The 21,008-nt window shown below is 46.4% G+C and overlaps 1 protein-coding gene across 1 annotated transcript in view; it reads right to left on the bottom strand.

Annotated features, from left to right (window-relative positions):
- Nucleotides 1-12,943: 12,943 nt before the first annotated feature.
- The window catches only part of LOC107106867 (major histocompatibility complex class I-related gene protein-like), a 12,966-nt gene continuing 4,901 nt past the window's right edge, over nt 12,944-21,008 (bottom strand). The window contains exons 4-6 of the mRNA XM_015407084.1: nt 18,481-18,765; nt 15,929-16,018; nt 12,944-12,987 (exon numbers count right to left, since the gene is read on the bottom strand). Coding sequence (XP_015262570.1) covers nt 12,944-12,987; nt 15,929-16,018; nt 18,481-18,765 — 419 coding nt within the window. The remainder of the gene's footprint in view (nt 12,988-15,928; nt 16,019-18,480; nt 18,766-21,008) is intronic.

The following is a 21,008-nucleotide window of genomic DNA, read 5'->3' as shown; positions in this document are numbered from 1 at the left end:
TCAGCAGGAGACGTGTGGCAGTCAGCGAATGGAGTGGAACACCAATTGGATGGAAAAAGAGGATACGTATTCAGACGTGAAAGAGAAGTTTGAATATTTGGACGCACCAAGGAAGGAGGAGGGAAAACATCCACCTAAAGGGAAGAATAAATCCTGTCTTTTACAGGGGGGTGAATCTCTACGGCAAAACATATGTCAAGGAGACAACACGAATGAGTGCACGGCAAGCAGGGAAGGTTTCACTGAAATATCCCGTCTTAATATTCAACGAAGGAAGTGTAAAAGAAACAAAATATATAAATGCCTGGAGTGTGGAAAAACTTTCAGGCGAAGAGAACACCTTACTTCCCATCAAAGAATTCACACAGGGGAAAAACCATATAAATGCCTGGAGTGTGGGAAAAGCTTCAGTCACAGTTCACACTTTAGTGTCCATCTGAAAGTTCACTCAGGGGAGAAACCATACGAATGCCTAGAGTGTGGGAAAAGCTTCACTCGTAGCTCCAGTCTTACTTCCCATCGAAGAATTCACACAGAGGAGAAACCATACAAATGCCTGGAGTGTGGGAAAAGCTTCAGACAGAATAAATACCTTCATGTTCATCAGAAAATTCACACAGGGGAGAAACCATATAAATGCCTGGAGTGTGGGAAAAGCTTCAGGGAGAGCACATACCTTACATCTCACCAAAGGACACACACAGGGGAGAAACCATACAAATGCCTGGACTGTGGGAAAAGCTTCAGGCAGAATTCACAGCTTCGTGTTCATCAGAAAATTCACACAGGGGAGAAGAAATATACATGCTTGGAGTGTGGGAATAGCTTTGCTTGCAGTAATAGTCTTACTATCCATCAAAGAATTCACACAGGAGAAAAACCATATAAATGCCTGGAGTGTGGGAAAAGCTTCCGTGATAGTGGAAAACTCACTATCCATCAAAGAACTCACACAGGGGAGAAACCATATAAATGCCTAGAGTGTGGGAAAAGCTTCAGTCACAGTGGACTCTTTACTTCCCATCAAAGACTTCACAAAGGGGAGAAACCATATAAATGCCTGCAGTGTGGGAAAAGCTTCAGTCAGAGTGCACACCTTACTTCCCACCGAAGGACACACACAGGGGAGAAGAAATATAAATGCCTGGAGTGTGGGAAAAGCTTCAGTTGCAGTTCATATCTTAGTATCCATCAAAGAGTTCACACAGGGGAGAAACCATATAAATGCCTAGAGTGTGGGGAAAACTTCTGTCACAGTGGAAGCCTTAATTTGCATCAAAGAATTCACACAGGGGAGAAACCATATGAATGCCTGGAGTGTGGAAAAAGCTTCAGTCGCAGTTCATATCTTAGTGTCCATCAAAGAATTCACACAGGGGAGAAACCATACAAATGCCTAGAGTGTGGGGAAAGCTTCAGTCGTAGCTTCATTCTTACTTCCCATCAAAGTATTCACACAGGGGAGAAACCATACAAATGCCTAGAGTGTGGGAAAAGCTTCCGTCGGAGGGACAGTCTTACTTCCCATCAAAGAATTCACACAAAGGAGAAACCATACAAATGCCTGGAGTGTGGGAAAAGCTTCAGCTGCAGTTCATATCTTAGTATCCATCAAAGAATTCACACAGGGGAGAAACCATACAAATGCCTGGAGTGTGGGGAAAGCTTCTCTCGTAGCTTCATTCTTACTTCCCATCAAAGTATTCACACAGGGGAGAAATCATACAAATGCCTGGAGTGTGGGAAAAGGTTCCGTCAGAGTAGCAGTCTTACTTCCCATCGAAGAATTCACACAGGGGAAAAACCATACAAATGCCTGGAGTGTGGGAAAAGCTTCACTGACAGTTCCAGTCTTAGTCGCCATCAAAGAATTCACACAGGGGAGAAACCATACAAATGCCTAGAGTGTGGGAAAACCTACAGGGAGAGCGCATACCTTACATCTCACCAAAGGATACACACAGGGGAGAAACCATACAAATGCCTGGAGTGTGGGGAAAGCTTCAGGCAGAATTCACACCTTCGTGTCCATGTAAGAACTCGCACAGGGGAGAAACCATATAAATGCCTAGAGTGTGGGAAAAACTTCTGTCACAGTGGAAGCCTGGCTTCACATCAAAGAATTCACAAAAGGGAGAAACCATATGAATGCCTGTAGTGTGAAAAAAGGTTCAGTCAGAGTTCCAGTCTTACTTCCCACCAAAGGACACACACAGGGAAGAAGATATATAAATCTTACAACCATACAAATGCCTAGAATGTGGGGAAAGCTTCAGTCAGAGTCCCAGTCTTACTTCCCATCACATAGGGGAGAAACCATAGAAATGCCTGGAGTGTGGGAAAAGCTTCAGTTACAGTTCACACCTTATTTTCCTTCAGAAAATTCACATAGAGGAATCACAGAATGTTAGAGTTGGAAGGGACCTTGCAGGTCATCTAGAAACCGTATAAATGCCTGGAGTGTGGGGAAAGCTGGTGGGCTCATAACCAGTGGTGAAAGGTTCCCAGGCAAGGATCATTCAAAGGAAACAAAGCTTTACTGAAACCTCACCACACTCCCACTCACCTAAAGTTAAGTTGGCCAGACCTGATGCCAAAGAATCCAATCTGCTGTGCAGGCTTAGAAATCCACTGATGATGGAAAGTAGAACTTTGTCCCTGGGATGTCCCAGACTTCCGTGGCAGATGGATGGGGCATCCATTAAACAATGCAGTAAGATTTGATGTGTACAAAATAATCTGATATTAACCAGAGATCAAAACAGTGGTGAAAAATAGCAGAAGTATGCACATGAAGTCATGGGCATGGTGTTCTGATTCTAGTATCTCTGTTGAGAAAGTGCAGAAGGATCGTTTTCCTTTCTGTCCTTCCCAAGAATACAAAGTGTTCTGTAAACAAGGGGGTGGAGCGAACTCTGTCTGAGAGCAAGATTTTGACTGTCCTTCAAGTTGTTGGAGGCTGGAACTTCTGGCGGACGTTAATCAGAACATCCGCACTAGACGCTGTCTCCGTGTTGTTTCAAACTAAAAGAATTTAAAACGCCTACCATAAATTATAATATAGCTCCTAATCTCGAGGGCTGAGATGGGACAACCCAAAGGTCAAAAGAAGAAAATACACAGTTGAGGAAGAAACGGAATTATCTAACAAAGACTCCCCCATGCTGCCTGAATCAGAAGGAGAGCAGGCTAGGGCCAGCAAAAGGAAACGTGAAGGCTCAATTAAAAAAAAAAAACTCATGAAAGAATTTTTTACAGAACTGAAACAAGAGATAAAAGAAGAAATCAAGAGTCTTATTTTTTTAAAATTTTTTATTGAAGTATTGAAACATTTAACAAACAAGAAAAATATAAGATATAACTTCACTTCCTTTTTTCTTTTAAAAAGTGCCGTTGTGAAGAATACATCTGTACAGTAAAGCAAATATATACCAAAACAACAATAAGCATAATTATAAGTTACCATCTGGATATACCAAGATCAATGGTTATTTACAAAATTGGACCTGTATGGGCCATTCCGAGGAAAAGACTGTAAAGGGTTAATATCTTGCCAATCAGAGAACACAAACGATCATCTATCCATTTTGTTAATACCAACTACAATTTCAATGAGTCTAACCTTGAAAATAAGCTATTTCTTACATTTGTTAAAATTTTCTCATCAGAGCCACTTCATATATTCAGACCAGGATGGGGGAATATGTCCCTCATTTTCTAAGAATGTTAAGATCGGAAACCATTTTGCACTGAATCCTTCATTGTAATGAATAGCAGTTAATTTGTTAAGTCTGTCTGTTATGCTTTCCATTACATACTGATCCCACATTTTTTGGAACCATAACTGGATATTGGGAGGGTTCGGATCCTTCCATTTAGAAGCTATTGCAGTTCTGGCAGTGTATAACATTGTTTCAAGAACCTTCTTATGATGATTTTGCTTAATAGACTGTGGCCATATTTCCAACAATAAGTGTTCAGGTGTTAGCTCTAGGTCTATATCTAGAATTTAACAAAGAGTATGGAAGAAATCAAAGCCGTTGCAGACTCAGCTGCAGCAGGAGTGAAAAACAACAAACAAGCTATCTTGGAGCTACGTGATTATGAAGCCTGGTCCAAAAGTAAGTCAATGCTATTAGAGCGGAAAATTAAAATTCGTGGGATTCCACCCAACTTTGAACTAAATACCAACCTGACTACAGCTTTAAATTCTTGGCTGAGTGGTGAGCTGAAACTCCCAGGCACATTGGTTACGACAGCATACTACCTGTTCGAAGTTGGACATGCCTGCACTAGAAGATAAAATTTTTGGTGTTCAGCAGTAATTCTTGCTTTCCTTTAATCGTAATAGTTACAGAATAAAATTATGCATTAGAAGTGTAAAGAAATAAATGGAATATTTAGAAAAGTATTGGGAAGTAAAAGACAATCTATCTTGTTTTGATAATTATTAAGCATAGAATTTGTTTGGATAAGTAAAAAATTAATTGCTATAGTGAAATAACAGTTACCTAGTGAACTACAATAAGGAAATTGATATATTATAAAAGAGAAGTGAGTAGGCAGGAGGTCGAAGCACTGTGGGAAGCCGTATACTAGGGAGGGGAAAAGGGAGGTGGGTAGGGTATAACGGGGACAAATGTAGAAAATTCAATGCTGGCTGTGAATGTTTATATCCTGAATAAAAAAAAATTGGGGGAAAAAAGAAGTGTAAAGAAATAAATTGACAAGTAATAATAGCAATTGAAAAAAATAATTTGGGGTTAAGGGGAGGTAGAAAAACAAAAGATGTATTAATTGTATACTGATATATTTTCAGAACGTAGAATTAAGTTTGTGGGAACGTTCCCAAGTGGATTATAAAGATAGGACAATAGAAATATTAGAAATTAATCCATTTTGGGCATATTGTAGGTTATTCTTGATAAATTAGTTTAAATGTTATTCCTTCCTTTGTTATGATGTTTTGCACAAACTTGCATTATGGGAATTAAAAGCAAAATAAAATATAGTTGTTGGAGGCTGTTTGCTTTGCTTTGCTGTTTTGCTGTGAAGGATGAACTTACTTTCTGTAGAGGGTCTCAGCTTGTTGGTGAATCCTAATGTCCTGTATCGGAATGAATTGATCCTTAAATAAAATTGCTTTATTTCCTAGCATCCTAAGCCTTGAAGTGAGTTTTCTCTCTCCCAGATAAGACTCAAAAGTGGGGAGGCACAGGGGGCAAGTGCAGGTAGCCCACACTTCACCAGGAATGTGGTTCCCTCCCTGTTGAATCACCCCCTGGCTTAGCTCAAGTGTATTTATTTTATATTTATAATTTCAATTTATAGTCCGCCCTACCCTTGAGGAGCTACAGTGGCTCAAGTGGTTAAGACGCTGAACTGCAGGCTGTGGAAGGTCGGTAGTTCAGCAGTTCGAGACCCGAGTTGCCGGCGCCGCATGACGGAGTGAGCTCCCATCTCTAGTTCCAGCTCCTGCCAACCTAACAGTTCGAAAGCAAGAAATCGCAAGTAGATAAATAGGTACCACTTTGGTGGGAAGGGAACAGCGTTCGGTGCGCCTTGGTGTTTGGTCATGCCGGCCACATGAAATGTCTTCGGACAGCGCTGGCTCTCCGGCTTTGAAACGGAGATGAGCGCCGTAACCCTAGAGTCGGACTCGACTGGCTTTCGAGCAAGGGAACCTTTACCTTTACCCTTGAGTACACATGGCTCAGGGCGGTGAACAACATAGTAATATAACATTCACGAATAGTGAAATAATTTGAATAATCTATAGATAAAAAACAGTTCTTTGACGGTGTTACCACTTCAGATTCGAGTTATGTCACTGCCACGCAAGAAGATGGAAAGGAGGCAGGAAGGGGGGGGGAGAGGGATGAGTAAGGCTATTGCAGCAGAACATGTGGAGAGAGCTGCTGGTCCCGTAGGGATGTGAACCCCGGGCCCTGAAACACTTTGTAGGTTAAAGCAGTGCCTGGAATTGAACCTGAAACCTAATTGGTAGCCACTGGAGCAACTGCCGAATGGGTTCTATATGTATCCAGTTTGGTGGAGTGGTTATATTTGCGGACTCTAATCTGGGAGAACCGGGTTTGATTCCCCACGCCTCCACTTTCAGCTGCTGGATGACCTTGGGCAAGCCATAGTTCTGACAAGAGCTGTCCTTGAAATGGCAGTTTCTGTCAAGAGCTCTCTCAGCCCCACCTACCTCACAGGGTGTCTGTTGTGGGGAGGGGAAGGAGTTTGTAAGCCGCTCTGAGACTCTGAGTGAAGGGTGGGGTATAAATCCCATCTCTTCTTCTTCATCCTGTGCCTCAAGCCTAGCATGAGCTGACTTGTGGTATTCTGTACCAGCTGGAGTTTCTGACTTTCAAGGCAGACCCATGTGGAGCGTATTAAGGTAGTCCAGCCACACGGTTATTAAGGCATGGATCCACATGGTGACATCAGCAGGTCAAGGTAAGGAACCAACCTACATTCATGGAAGTGTGGTAAAATATAAGCAGAGTCGGATATCGTCCAGGACTGCACTGCCAGAGTCCTATGACAGGCCAGCGATGTTACTGGTTGCCTGGTTTCTCTTGTTGGAAATACTGTTAAAAATACTTAAATACTTCGAGGTTGTAATGGTTTCTTGCTCCACTGGAGAGGAGGCATTTCTTTCTGTTTAAAACCTTTATTTCTAAAGGGTAGGGCACACAGGATAAGCTGGAACCTGCAGTCTTGGCTGGACCCAGAGGTGTAACATGTTCAATCAATCAGCCTTTATTGGCATATAACAAAATGAACACGATACAAAAGTACAATTATATGTTGTTGTTCAGTCGCACAGTCGAGTCCGACTCTTTGCGACCCCATGGACCAGCTCCCGCCAGGCCCTCCTGTCTTCCGCCGTCCTCTGAAGTTGGCTCAATTTCATGTTCGTTGCATCGATGACGCTGTCTAACCATCTCATCCTTTGCCATCCCCGTCTTCTTTGACCTCCAATCTTTCCCAGCATCAGGGTCTTCTCCAGGGAGTGCTCCCTTCTCATTGGGTGGCCAAAGTATTTGAGCTTCAGTTTCATTATCTGGCCTTCCAGGGAACAGTCAGGGTTGATTTCTTTTAGGATTGACTGATTTGATCTTTTTGCAGTCCAAGGGACTCTCAAGAGTCTTCTCCAGCACCATAGTTCAAAAGAATCTATTCTTCGGCGCTCGGCCTTCCTTATAGTCCAACTCTCGCAGCCATACATGACTACTGGGAATACCATTGCTTTGACCATGCGGACTTTTGTTGGCAGGGTGATGTCTCTACTTTTTATCATGCTGTTTAGGTTCGCCATCGCTTTCCTCCCAAGGAGCAGGCGTCTTTTAATTTCATGGCTGCAGTCACAGTCTGCTGTGATCTGGGATCCCAGGAACGTGAAGTTTGTCACTACTTCCATGACTTCCCCTTCTAATTGCCAAGGAGTGATGGGGCCGGATGCCATGATCTTAGTTTTTTTGATGTTGAGCTTCAAGCCCACTTTTGCGCTCTCCTCTTTTACCCTGAGCAAGAGGCTCTTTAGGTCCTCTTCCCTTTCAGCCATTAGAGTGGTATCATCTGCATATCTGAGGTTGTTGATCTTTCCCCCAGCAATCTTGATTCCCGCTTGTGATTCATCCAGGCCAGCATTTCGCATGATGTACTCTGCATATATATTAAATAAGCAAGGTGACAATATACATCCTTGTCGTACTCCTTTTCCTATGCTGAACCAATCAGAAAACCCCATGGACAATTATATAATATCCCCAATTATTTCTGCAGCTTCTGGCATTGCTTTATGGTGAGTTCTAAAAACTTTGCCACCTTCCCAGGGATATTGGCTTTTTATCCCATTATATATGCTAACTCATTCAGTCCTCACGTATGTATTCTCAACAAGAAGGACTATAAATCCTCTGTATTTTAGTGTATTTCTTTTTCAGAATAGTATATTAGAATATTGAACAGATGTCTGCCAACAACATTACACCCAGCTCAAAATGTACTGTTAAATGCCCTCCACGCCCGAGAAGAGATAATTAAGATTCTGTTACTTCCCCCAATTAGAAAAAAACACATTTAGACATTTATCTGCTATTTTGACCTATTTATTGCTTTACAACTGTCAACCGTACAACCTTATTTGGTTTTTCATTTTGCATAACTTAAACATCATCATGTTACATGTTAATTTGCTGTTCATTCTCTTGCTATAAGTTTGAACCTCACCTACTGTTTTAATGTATTTGAAAAAGTGTGCCTTGCACACAAAAGCTCATACCTTGAAAAAATCTTAAAGTTGGTCTTAAAGGTACCACGGGACTCTAAATTTGTTCTAGAGATTAAGGCTGACAAAGATAATGTGATTAAATAGAGCACTATCAAATAGCCATACATTTAAAGGAGGCGCAATAAAGGTGACGGACAGTGTTCCCTCTAAGCTGAGTTAGTGTGAGCTAGCTCACAGTTTTCTAGCCTCCAGCTCACACATTTTTGCCTAGCTCAGGAAGGAGGGCTCCAGAGCAAATGAATCAATTCAGTAACCAAATCGCTCCCTCACAACTTTAATGGCAGTCGCTCACAAAGTAGAATTTTTGCTCACAAGACTCCACAGCTTAGCGAGAGCCTTGGTGACGAATGAGCCACAGTCTACTCTTTGAATTGTAAGGAGGCCCAAAGAAGGTAACAGATCTCTTCTCTCTACGGCAGGGGTGGCCAAACTTGCTCAACGTAAGAGCCGCATAGAATAAAAGTCAGATGTTTGAGAGCCGCAAGACACGAACAAATATCACACACACGTTTTTATTTTTAAAATATGCAAACTTGCTTTTCATTAACATTAAACGAGACGGCCAAAAATAAAAACAAAAGGGGTAAAAACAGATATTGATAACGATATTTATTTGTCCAATTATATTTATTTGTTTGCTAATGATATTTATTTGTGTAAGGGAGAGAGAAAAAGATAGAGAGGTGGAAAGAATGAAAGAGGTGGAAAGAGAAAGAGAGAGAGAGAGAGAAACAAAGAAGGCAAATAGATGGGGGAGGGAGGGAGAAAAAGTGTCCCTCCCCTTTGCTTCCCCACTGGGAGCCACACAATATGTGTGAAAGAGCCACATGTGGCTCCCGAGCCACAGTTTGGCCACCCCTGCTCTACGGCAATGCGGCCGATGATATAAGCCATTTTGTTTTTTATTTTATTTTTATAGCCCCCGGAGGGGATTTTTATTGATTTTTTATCACTACAAAAACTACAACAGAAATAAAGGGAGGGGAAAACTACATATACAGGAGAAAGTAAAGTACCCACTACTAACTAAAAACCCAAGAGAGGAGATCTTCCCACCCGCTTTAATACTTCAAGCCTTTCCAATGTTAATCTTCTTATAAACTGAGTCCAGCATTTAAAACCTTTTACTTTCTACATTTGTATTTAACTGCCCAATAACAGTACTCCCAATCATCCCCCAGAACCAAAGTTCTCAAAGGCACCAAACAGAGTCCTTCAGCCTTTATTTCTTCTTTTCCCTTCTCTTCCGTAGCTTGTAGGGACTTTTCGGGGCTGCTGCCCCTCGCTCAGACAGAGAGTTCTCACCCGAAGAACCAGTTTCCAGCTCGACTCTGGATCTACTGTCCCCTTCTTTTCCCCCGTCCTCTGGCCTTTCCAGCTGCTCTTTTAAAAATTCTTGAGCTTTCAGAACAGAGTCAATCCTTTCTTTCTTCTCTTTGATCTTGAACGTCATGCCTTCTGGAAATAGCCATTTGTATCCAATTGGATTTGTTTGGAGAAAGAGCACAAGTTCCTTGTATTTCTTTCTACGTTGTTATATTTCAAATGGAGCAAAACCTTTTTGCAGGAGAGATAGATATCTTCTTCCATAGACAGTAAAATTCAAAGGTACAATGACCAAGGTACAATGACCATAATAGGAACAACAGCCTGAAGAAATCCGAATCGCAATGGAACACAACGTAAACGGCTTGGTTTGCATTGTGCTCCCCCATTTTATTTCAATTAAACTGTTTTTTCATGCATTGGTGATAATTGATTTATTTATTTTTTTGTCTCCGAGGTGTTATTCTTGTTTTCTACCTTCTCGGTTATATACCAGAGTAGGAATCCTTCAAAAGGCAGTAAACCTTGTAGGAATCGGAGAGGCCCGTCATGTTAGCTAAAAGAGAGCTTAAATGTTTTAAACGCATATCTACATTTATTTATATTTATTTATTTATAAATTCAATTTATAGCCCGCCCGCCCTGCAAAGCGTGCTCAGGGTGGCTCACAGTCAGGCAAAAGCCAGCACATAAAAACATATTTAAAACCATTTAAAACATTCTACAATATTACAAAATTACAAATATAAAGTGCTCCAGGTGTTCCAATTGATCTTCTATAAAGATGATGAATTACTGCTGCTCTACCAACTCAGTGTCTTCTGTTCCGCGTAGTGCCGCCGTTCTTTCTTCCAGGGCCAGATAATGATGGTACAGTAGTGGCGGCTCCTACTCAAACACCTGGCGGAAGAGCTCCGTCTTGCAGGCCCTGCGGAACTGCATTAGGTCCCGCAGGGCCCGTATCTCCTCCGGGAGCTCGTTCCACCAGGTAGGAGCTGCCACCAAAAAAGTCCTGGCCCTGGTAGCGGCCAGCCTGGCCTCCTTCGGGCCTGGCATTGCCAGGAGATGTTGCATCCCTGACCGTAGTGCCCGTGGGGGAACATATGGGGAGAGGCGGTCCCTTAGGTAAAGGTACATAAAAAGAACAATAGAAGAAAAGATGTGGGATTGCCTCAATGGAATTGGTGTTACAAGGACAATGTCTAGCCCAATATGCTATCTTTTTAAACCTGCCATATGAAATTGCAGGTGGCATGGCATTAAATCTAGCGAAAGAAAAGGCTCTGCGTTGTTGTGCTACTTGCAGAGAATATAGATATGGGGGCCACACGACCTACTTCCAAGTGGGCTCTCTAGACCCAAAGGAGAGCCAGTTTTATTAGCCATACTATATAGGTTTTGGAGTTCAATATCCACCTGTTAACGGGAGCATGGACAGTGAGTCCGGAAATATACCTATAGCAGTGATTTTTTCCCTCCTCAATACAAGCTAAGCTGGCTTGACATTTCAGACCCTGTGAGCATTTGATGGATAAGGCTCAAGGAATCAGAGTTATAGTGCAGCCAGTATTTAACAGTTATAAGCCATGCCCTAGTTTCAACAAAATTTAATCCACTTTCTAAGCAAAGGGCAGCATATGGTACACAGGCCCCGGTCACACGGCTAAGTTGCCGTGGGAGAGGCACGGAAGGTGGGCGGATTATCCGAGCGTGATCACACCACAACATCTGGGAAGTGGAGCGCACCCGTGGCTTACCGCCGACAATGCACATTTAAAAACTAGTACCTCTAAGATACTAGTAAACGTTTGCCACGGGCTGCCTCCGGATGTCCGTGGTGTGATTGCGCCGGCGCGCGGCATTCCCCTCTGGTCCCTCGTTTACCCACCGGCGCCAAGGGAAGGACCCGTGGTGTGCTGCCAGCATGTCTGATCCCGTAATCGCAGATCAAACTGCGCCGGGACAATTAGCCACGCCCCCCCCCCCGCGATATCCGGCCCGTGTGACCGGGGCCACAATAAGACATACCCAGAATTTTTTGTACACATTTGGACTGGGCACATTCCAAAAAATGATCGAGTGCACCAATCCATATTGGTATGCCATATAATAATTGCAGGTTCACTTTGGCAATGAAAACCTTTAATGCAACTGGTACAAATTGGTTACCTCTATTATAAAACAACAACAACGCGAGTTATAGCTATAGCACTAATGTTGGCCATATTTACAGCTGACTTGCGTCGAATGTTCCAAGAGGCATTGCATTGAAAATACAGACCTAAGTGTTTGAAATGTTTGACCTGCTCTATTTCCTCTCCATCTATTATCCATTTATTATCCATTTAAATAATTTCCACATTTTTGAAAAGATAAGGATTTTTGACTTTCCATCATTCAGTTGTAACTTATTTGCCAGTTTGGTGTAGTGGTTAAGTGCGCGAACTCTAATCTGGGAGAACCGGGTTTGATTCCCCACTTCTCCACTTGCACCTGGCTGGATGACCTTGGGCAAGTTGTAGTTCTGATAAGAGCTGTCCTTGAAAAAGAGCAGTTTCTGTCAGAGCTCTCTCAGCCCCACCTACCTCACAGGGTGTCTGTTGTGGGGAAGGGACGGGGAAAAGGAGTTTGTAAGCCGCTCTGAGACACCTTTGGGTAGTGAAGGGCGGGGTATAAATCCAATCTCTTCTTCTTCTTCTTAGTTGTAAAAAACACAAGACTCTACTCTGGAGAACCAGGTTTGATTCCCCAGTCCTCCACATGCAGCAGCTGGGGGACCTTGGGTCTGTCACAGTTCTCTCAGAATTGTTCTCTCAAGAGCAGTTTCTGTCAGAACTCTCTCAGCCCCACCTACCTCAAAGGGTGTCTGTTGGGGGGAGAGGAAGGAAAGGAGATTGTAAGCCGCTCTGAGACTCAGAGTGAAGGGTAGGGTATAAATCCACACCACCACCGTGTCATCGCCATCTTCTTCAGTACACCAAACTGGCTCTCAAAGGGACAACCTTCAGGCTCCGAACAGATCTGCAGGCAAGTATTAAATGGTTGCTTTTGAGTGAATCCCGGGTCATAGTTTGCATTGTTCCAGGCTTCCATGCCCTGTTGTTGGACCTCCAGAGGAACTGTCTGGCCACTGTGTGAGACAGGATGCTGGACTAGACGGACTCGTGGTCTGATCCAGCAGGGCTCTTCTGACGTTCTTAAGCACACCTTTCCCAGGCCCTTTCAACGGGTCAGAAGGAACATGTGTGCCTTTCAGCGGCTCCTTGACCCCCAGCCACTGTGCTGAAGTAGCATCTCAGAGGGGAACAGGCATCACTAACTTGATGTTGTAGCATAGCCATCCCCTTGCTGCCGTTTTTCTGAAGAGAGAGAGAGGCCAAAAGTCAGACTCAGAAGGGGCACCCAGAGACCATCCATCCACACCCCTGTGCAGTGAAGCCAGCCCTCTTCGGTTCCCAACCTCCACCCCCCCACCTTTGGCAGATGCTCCACCCATCCCCTGTTAAAAAAGTAAAGGTAAAGGTTCCCTTGGTCGAAAGCCAGTCAAGTCCGACTCTAGGGTTGCGGTGCTCATCTCTGTTTCAAAGCCGAAGAGCCAGCGCTGTCCGAAGACGTTTCCGTGGTCATGTGGCCGGCATGACTAAACATCAAGGCGCACGGAACGCTGTTACCTTCCCACTGAAGTGGTACCTATTTATCTACTTGCAATGTCTTGCTTTCGAACTGCTCGGTTGGCAGGAGCTGGGGCCAGAGATGGGAGCTCACTCCGTCATGCGGCACCCGGGTCTCGAACTGCTGAACTACTGACCTTCCACAGCTTGCAGTTCAGCATCTTAACCACTTGAGCCACCGCAGCTCCTTCCATCCCCTGTTAACCAGCTTCCAAAAACTCCCCCAGGCAACTCTTGGTTAGAGAAAATGGAGGCAGAGAAATTCTATTACAAGCGTCAGAGCAGAGAGAGAGCAGGGAGCCAGTGTTCTCTCTAAGCTGAGTCAGTGTGAGCTAGCTCACAGTTTTTTAGCCTCCAGCTCACACATATTTGTCTTCGCTCAGGAAAGATGGTTCCAGAGCAGACTAATTTATGCAGTAGCCAAATCGCTCGCTCACAACTTTAATACCAGTAGCTCACCAAGTAGAATTTTTGCTCACAGGGCTCCATAGCTTAGAGGGAACATTGGAAGGGACTCGAACCCTCCGCCCCGGGGCAGGAGGGTTGACCCTGTTTGGAGCCCTTGTGGGCTGCCAGAAGGGAAAGGAGGGGGGCAGATAAACCTAGGCCAGGTTCTTGGACTCACAACATCATCAGTCCAACAGAAGTATAGTGTCCAGATCAAGCAAACTGATGGTATTGCTTTACTCTGCTCTGGTTAGACCTCACCTATTGTGTCCAGTTTTGAGCACCACAATTTAAGGACACAGACAAGCTGGAACGTGTCCACAGGAGGGCAACAAAGATGGTGAAGGATCTGGAGACCAAATCCTACGCAGGAAAGGTTGAAGGAGCTGGGTATATCTAGCCTGGAGAGGAGACGACTGAGAGGCGATACGATCACCATCTTCAAGGGACTCGAAGGGCTGTCATATAGAGGACAGTGCGGAGTTGTTTTCTGTTGCCCCAGAAGGTCGGACCAGAACCAACAGGTTGAATCAGAAGAGTTTTTAGCTAAACATTAGGAAGAACTTCCTGACAGAGCGGTTCCTCAGTGGGACAGGCTTCCTCGGGAGGTGGTGGGCTCTCCTTCTTGGGAGGTTTTCAAACAGAGGCTCGATGGCCACCTGACAGCAGTGCTGATTCTGTGAACTCAGGCAGATCACGAGAGAAGGGAGTGCAGGAAGGGTTGCCTCAGTGCTTAGTTCTTGTGGCCCTTTCTTACACGCCAGGGAAATGCTGATCACCGCTTTGGGGTCAGGAAGCAATTTTTCTCCAGGCCAGTTTGGCTGGAGATCCTGGAGGATTTCTTTGTCATCTTCTGAGCGTGGAACAGCAGTCATTGGGGGTGTGTGAGGGGGAGGTATTTGTGAATTTCCTGCGTTGTGCACGGGGTTGGACTAGATGACCCTGGAGGTCCCTTCCAACTCTATGATTCTGTGATCTGACTCAAGGGACCAGACATCCTTTGACAAAATTTTTTATGCATGAACATTAGAAATATACTTATGCAATATGCAAATTCCATAGGAGTAAGTGGGGATTAGGTACTGCGGTGGCTCAAGTGGTTAAGACGCTGAACTGCAGGCTGTGGAAGGTCGGTAGTTCAGCAGTTCAAGACCCGAGTGTGCCGCAAGACGGAGTGAGCTCCCGTCTCTAGTTCCAGCTCCTGCCAACCTAGCTGTTCGAAAGCAAGAAATTGCAAGTAGATAAATAGGGATCACTTTGGTGGGAAGGTAACAGCGTTCCGTGCGCCTTGGTGTTTAGTAATGCCGGCCAAATGACCACGGAAACGTCTTCGGGCAGCATTGGCTCTTCGTCTTCGGCTTGGAAATGGAGATGAGCACCGCAACCCTAGAGTCGGATTCGACTGGCTTTCGAGCAAGGGAACCTTTACCTTTTTAAGTGGGGATTATTTCCAAGGGTGTTTGTGGTCTGGGTGAAAATCCAGCCAGGAGACAAGATGGGCTAGATGACCTCACCTTCTAGCACCCTGACATTTGGATATTTAAAGTTCATTATCAGAGGATTCTATAATTCTCATGCGCAGGAAACTCTGTGTCTTTAACATGGGAGCAGAGTGTCAGACTCTTGCAGCGATCGGTTCCCAACAGCTTTCATTCATTGAAGTAAAGTTTATTGAGACATTTGATAGTATGCAGATATCTGGGACATCTTGTGTTAGAACTGAATAAAAGCACGCGAAGCAAGCAGTTATGCATTCCACAAAGAGACCCCCTGATGGCCCAGGGCCAATGAGGGGCCAGGTAGAAGCCTGCCAAAGGAACGGACCTCTGTTCCCAGGAGAAATACTACACCAGACACTGAAGGCCAAGCAGAGATAACAGAAGCAGCAAAGACACAGCAGAAAGGAAACTTAACATTCCGGAGTAGTCACCCAACGCCCATGGCAGCCAGGACTAGACGGAGGCCTAGCTGACACAGAGAAGGTGATCTTCAGATGCCTTCTAGTCCATGTTCAAAATGTCATTCTGTGGGGAGGGGTTGTGGGTGCCCACCCGATGTGGGGATACCATCTGCCACTGCTGGAGGCCCTGTGCCAACCCCCCAGTCCTCAGTGGGGATCTAGTGCAAAAATCACACAAGCACCCCACAGTCTTCCCAGCCAAGGCAGACCCTGTCGACTTACTGATGTAGAAGAGGACCCCAGCTCCCAGGAAAACAGCCGCCAGGAACCCGACAAGGATCCCCAGAATTAGTCCCACGTTGGAAACTGAGGCTGCAAGAGGAAAATGGTATCCTTATACAACCCTCTGGAAGAACCTTCCCCCGTCACCTGAGACCCTTTGGCTGGAAATGGAAGAGTGGATATTTCTGCAGGCAAGACAGAGTTCCTCCACTGAGAGATCTCTTTTCTCCCAAGGCTACAGAAGTCCATCTTCATGGAGACCCCCACCCCCACCTCCACCCGGAGGCTTCAGCCTTTACTGACCTCACTAAAGGCCAACCTAGATGTTAATTGCCTTGTAATGTATTCAGATGCTGCCCTGAATGCATTAGGATGAACGTGGAATCATCCCATAGAGAAGCTATGCAAAGCTTCAGGCTTCGGCAAGGATTCGCGCCGAAGACATTGTGGCCAATCACATTTGAACTATCTGTAAGTGGGAACGCTTATGATTGGTCTGTTATGCGATCAACCTGATAGGTTGAATTATGTATAGTAGGTGTGGCTACATTAGCCCGGAATGTTTAAATACCGAGCAGCTGCAATGGAAAGGCTGTTCGGGCTATGAGGAGTTGTACCATGTCAGAGAAGTTGATCATCGAGCTGAATAAACCTGAGTTTTGCTGAAATCACTCTCTGGCTATTTTGTTAAGTGCGGACTTAACAGGCCTCCACCAGTCAGACTCATGGGTTGCGGTCATACACCCACTCAATATTCCACTTTCAATCCACTTCCAGTGCCCTTCCCAACTGGATTCTTACTGTGTGAACTGGCAAAATCCAGTTGAAAAGTGCACTGAAAGTGGATTACTGAGTGGGTGTGACCGCAGCCATGGACAGTGACGCCCTTTGAAAGCCGAATGTAAAATGGCTGCCTCACTATTTGAAAAGGTGCCCAGGGGGTGGGGGAACCAAGATAGCCTGGTTCCAGTGCCCTGCAAAAGGCCAACGTCATCTCCAAAATGGCGTCGGGGTCCACAGGTTGGACCTGTCGGCACCATAATATCTTGCTTGGCCCTAGACCTATGCATACACAGAGCAGCAGACTGTAATCTGGAGAGCTGGGTTTGATTCCCCCACTTCTTCTCCACATGAAGCCAGCTGGGTGACCTCGGGCCAGTCAACGTTCTCCCAGAACTCTGTCAGCACCACCTACCTACCTCACAAGGGGCCTGTTGTGGGGAGGAGGAGGAGAAGGAGAAGAAGGAGGAGGAGGAGGAGAAGAAGAGGAGGAGAAGGAGGAGGAGAAGGAGGAGAAGAAGGAGGAGAAGAAGAGGAGGAGGGGGAGGAGGAGATTGGATTTATACCCCGCCCTTCACTACCCAAAGGTGTCTCAGAGTGGCTTACAGACTCCTTTCCCTTCCCCTCCCCACAACAGACACCCTGTGAGGTAGAAGAAGAAGAAGAAGAGGACACTGGATTTATACCCCGCCCTTCACTACCCAAAGGAGTCTCAGAGCGGCTTACAAACTCCTTTCCCTTCCCCTCCCCACCACAGACACCCTGTGAGGTAGGTGGGGCTGAGAGAGCTCTGACAGAAACTGCCCCTTTTCAAGAACTTGTAGAACTATGGCTTGCCCAAGGAGACATGATTGAGGTTTATAAGATTATGCATGGGATAGAGCAGGCAGAGAAAGAGGTACTTTTCTCCCTTTCTCACAATACAAGAACTCGTGGCCACTCCATGAAACTGCAGAGCGGTCGGGTTAGAACGGATAAAAGAAAGTACTTCTTCACCCAAAGAGTGATTAACTCCTGGAATTCACTGCCACAGGAAGTGGTGGCGGCTACAAGCATGGACGGCTTCAAAAGGGAATTAGATAAGCCTATGGAGCAGAGGTCCATCAGTGGCTATTAGCCCCAAGGTATAGATAGGGGCTCTGGGGCAAGGGATGCTCTGTCTTCTTGGTGCTTGGGGGGGGGGTCAACAGTGGGAGGGCTTCTACTGTCCTGGCCCCCCTGGTGGACCTCCTGAGGGCACCTGGTATTTCTGGCCACTGTGTGACACAGAGTGTTGGACTGGATGGGCCTTTGGCCTGATCCAACATTGGCATCTCTTATGTTCTTATATTATCCAGCCAGGTGCAAGTGGAGGATTGGGGAATCAAACCCGGTTCTCCCAGATTAGAGTCCGTGCACTTAACCACTACACCAAATTGGTGATTGTAAGCTGCTTTAAGACTCGAGAAAAGTGGGGTTATGGAAACCAACTCTTCTACTTTACTGAGATATTTATATCCCATCTCTCCTCATGGCTCAAGGCAGCTTGCTAGTGGTCACATTGTCCGTCCTCCCCCCCCCCCGCTCTGGTTTCCAACACGGGGGTGCAACCACGTGTTTAGTACCCAGAGCAGGTTCCTACTGTGTTGTGCAGTTGTGAATTGTGATACTGCTAAGGGATGCAGTCTCTCTTTTCCCAGAGAGACTCCTTCTTCTGCAGGCATCCGTGCACCACCCAGACTCTGTCAGCCCCCTATACCTCCCTGAGGGTGGGCCACCCCCCACTGTCTCACCTGGCTCCTCCCAGGCCAAGTTCAGAGGCTCCGGCAGACCGTCGTGTTCCACGTGGCACCGGAAGCGGCCCCTCTCCTTGGGGTCGATACCGACGCTGAGCGTGGTGTGGTAGGTCCCGTCCGCGTTGGGGGCAACCCCCCTGGTGAACACATCCTGGTGCCAGGATTCCCCACCTCTCTTCCAGCTGATGTCAATCTCCTTGGGGTAGAAGCCGTAGGCCTGACAGAAGAGGGTCTCCCGGCCATCGGGGTCGGACCTGAGCGTCACTCTTGGCGTCGGGGGCTCTGTGGAAACGGCAGCATCAGTCTGTGTGGCCACAATGGCACAGATACAACCATAGGCAGACTTTATGGAAACGGATTACCCTTTTTCTCCTCCAGCTGCACACACACACCACCTGAAATTTCATTCCTAGGGGTCAGCAGACGGGGCAAAAGGGGAGAGAGCGGTGGGAAGCTGTGGCCTCTCTTCCCCAAATGGAACTGCTGCCATAGGAACATAAGAACATAAAAAGAGCCCTACTGGATCATACCAGTGGTCCCTCTAGTCCAGCATCCTGTCTCACACAGTGGCCAACCAGTTCCTCTGGAGGGCCAACAACAGGGCATAGAGGCGGAGGCCTTCAGAAGAACATCAGAAGAGCCCTGCTGGATCAGACCAGTGATCCATCTAGTCCAGCATCCTGTCTCATACAGTGGCCAGCCAGTTCCTCTGGAGGGCCAACAACAGGGCCTAGAGGCTGAGGCCTTCATAAGAACATCAGAAGAGCCCTGCTGGATCAGACCAGTGATCCATCTAGTCCAGCATCCTGTCTCATACAGTGGCCAGCCAGTTCCTCTGGAGGGCCAACAACAGGGCCTAGAGGCTGAGGCCTTCATAAGAACATCAGAAGAGCCCTGCTGGATCAGACCAGTGATCCATCTAGTCCAGCATCCTGTCTCCCACAGTGGCCAACCAGGTCCTCTGGAGGGTCAACAACAGGGCATAGAGGCCTAGGCCTTCATAAGTACAGCCCTGCTGGATCAGGCCAGCAACAGGGCATAGAGGCGGAGGCCTTCAGAAGAACATCAGAAGAGCCCTGCTGGATCATCATCAGACCAATGGTCCATCTAGTCCAGCATCCTGCCTCACACAGTGTCCAACCAGTTCCTCTGGAGGGCCAGCAACAGGGCAGAGAGGCTGAGGCCTTCATAAGAACCTCAGAAGAGCCCTGATGGAACAGACCAGTGGCCCGTCTAGTCCAGCATCCTGTCTCACACAGTGGCCAACAAGTTCCTCTGGAGGGCCAGCAACACGGCTCAGAGGCTGAGGCCTTCATACAAACATAAGAAGAGCCGTGCTGGATCCGGCCAGTGAGGGTCCATCTAGTCCAGCATCCTGTCTCAAACAGTGGCCAACTGGTTCCTCTGGAGGGCCAGCAACGGGGCATAGAGGCCTAGGCCTTTATACGAACATAAAAACAGCCTGCTGGATCAGACCAGTGCTCTGTCTAGTCCTGCCTCCTGTCTCACACAGTGGCCAACCAGTTCCTCTGGAGGGCCAACAATAGGGCACGGAGTCTGAGGCCTTCCCCTGGTGTTGCCTCCTCCCGGCATTGGGATTAGTGATTCTGAATGTGGAGGTTAAAGAACATAAGAAGAGCCATGCTGGATCAGACCAATAGTCCATCTAATCCAGCACCCTGACATACACTCTGGCCAACCAGTTCCTCTGGAGGGCCAACAACAGGGCATCGAGGCCGAGGCCTTCCCCCGATGTTGCCTCCTGGCTCTTGGATTCAGAGGATTAGCGCCTTTGAATGTGGAGGTTCCCCTCAGCCACTATGGCTAGTAGCCACTGATTGACATAATCCCCATGAATCTCTCTGATCCCTCTTTAAAGCTGTTTATCCCCGTGGCCATCACAACATCCTCTGGCAGCAAATTCCACATCTGAATCCCTCTCTGTGTAAAGTAGTATTTCCTTTTGTCCATCCTTAACCTACTGCACATCAGCTTCACTCGATGCCCTTGAGTTCTAGAATTTAGGGAAGAGGGAGAAATATCTTTCTTGGTCCAGTCTCTCCACCCCGTGCAGAGGGCCGGCTCACTCACTAGGTGAACTAGGCGCTCGCCTAGAGCGCGCCGGCCCTTAGGGGCACCAAACTGGCACCACCACACCCCGCTGTCCTGGTTCAGCTGCAAACACTACTGAGTTTTAAACATGTTATAATCTTTCTGATGATACAAACACCAATTCCACCAAAGAACTTAGCCCTCTGGGCACAGAAGGGTCACTCAGCTGAGTCAACGAAGAATCTAAGTAGGGGGGCTATTACACAAGGACACTCAAGTTGCAACTGACTTATGGCAACGCCAGCAAGGAACTGTCAAGGCAAGTGAGAAGCAGAGGTTGTTTGCGACTGCGAGTGCCTTTCTTTGCAGAGTCTTCCTTGGTGGAAGCCAGATGTGCAAAGCAGGCAACGTTACAAAAGCAAAAGCGAGTGTTAAGAGCATGGGTGCCAGGGGAACGGGAGGTCCGGGGGACA

This window comes from Gekko japonicus, unplaced genomic scaffold (assembly GCF_001447785.1).
Source record: "Gekko japonicus isolate JY-2015 unplaced genomic scaffold, Gekko_japonicus_V1.1 scaffold2427, whole genome shotgun sequence".
Classification (NCBI taxonomy): Eukaryota; Metazoa; Chordata; class Lepidosauria; order Squamata; family Gekkonidae; genus Gekko; species Gekko japonicus.
The sequence above is the reverse complement of the archived record's forward strand: the minus strand, read 5'-3'. Positions and strand labels throughout refer to the sequence as shown.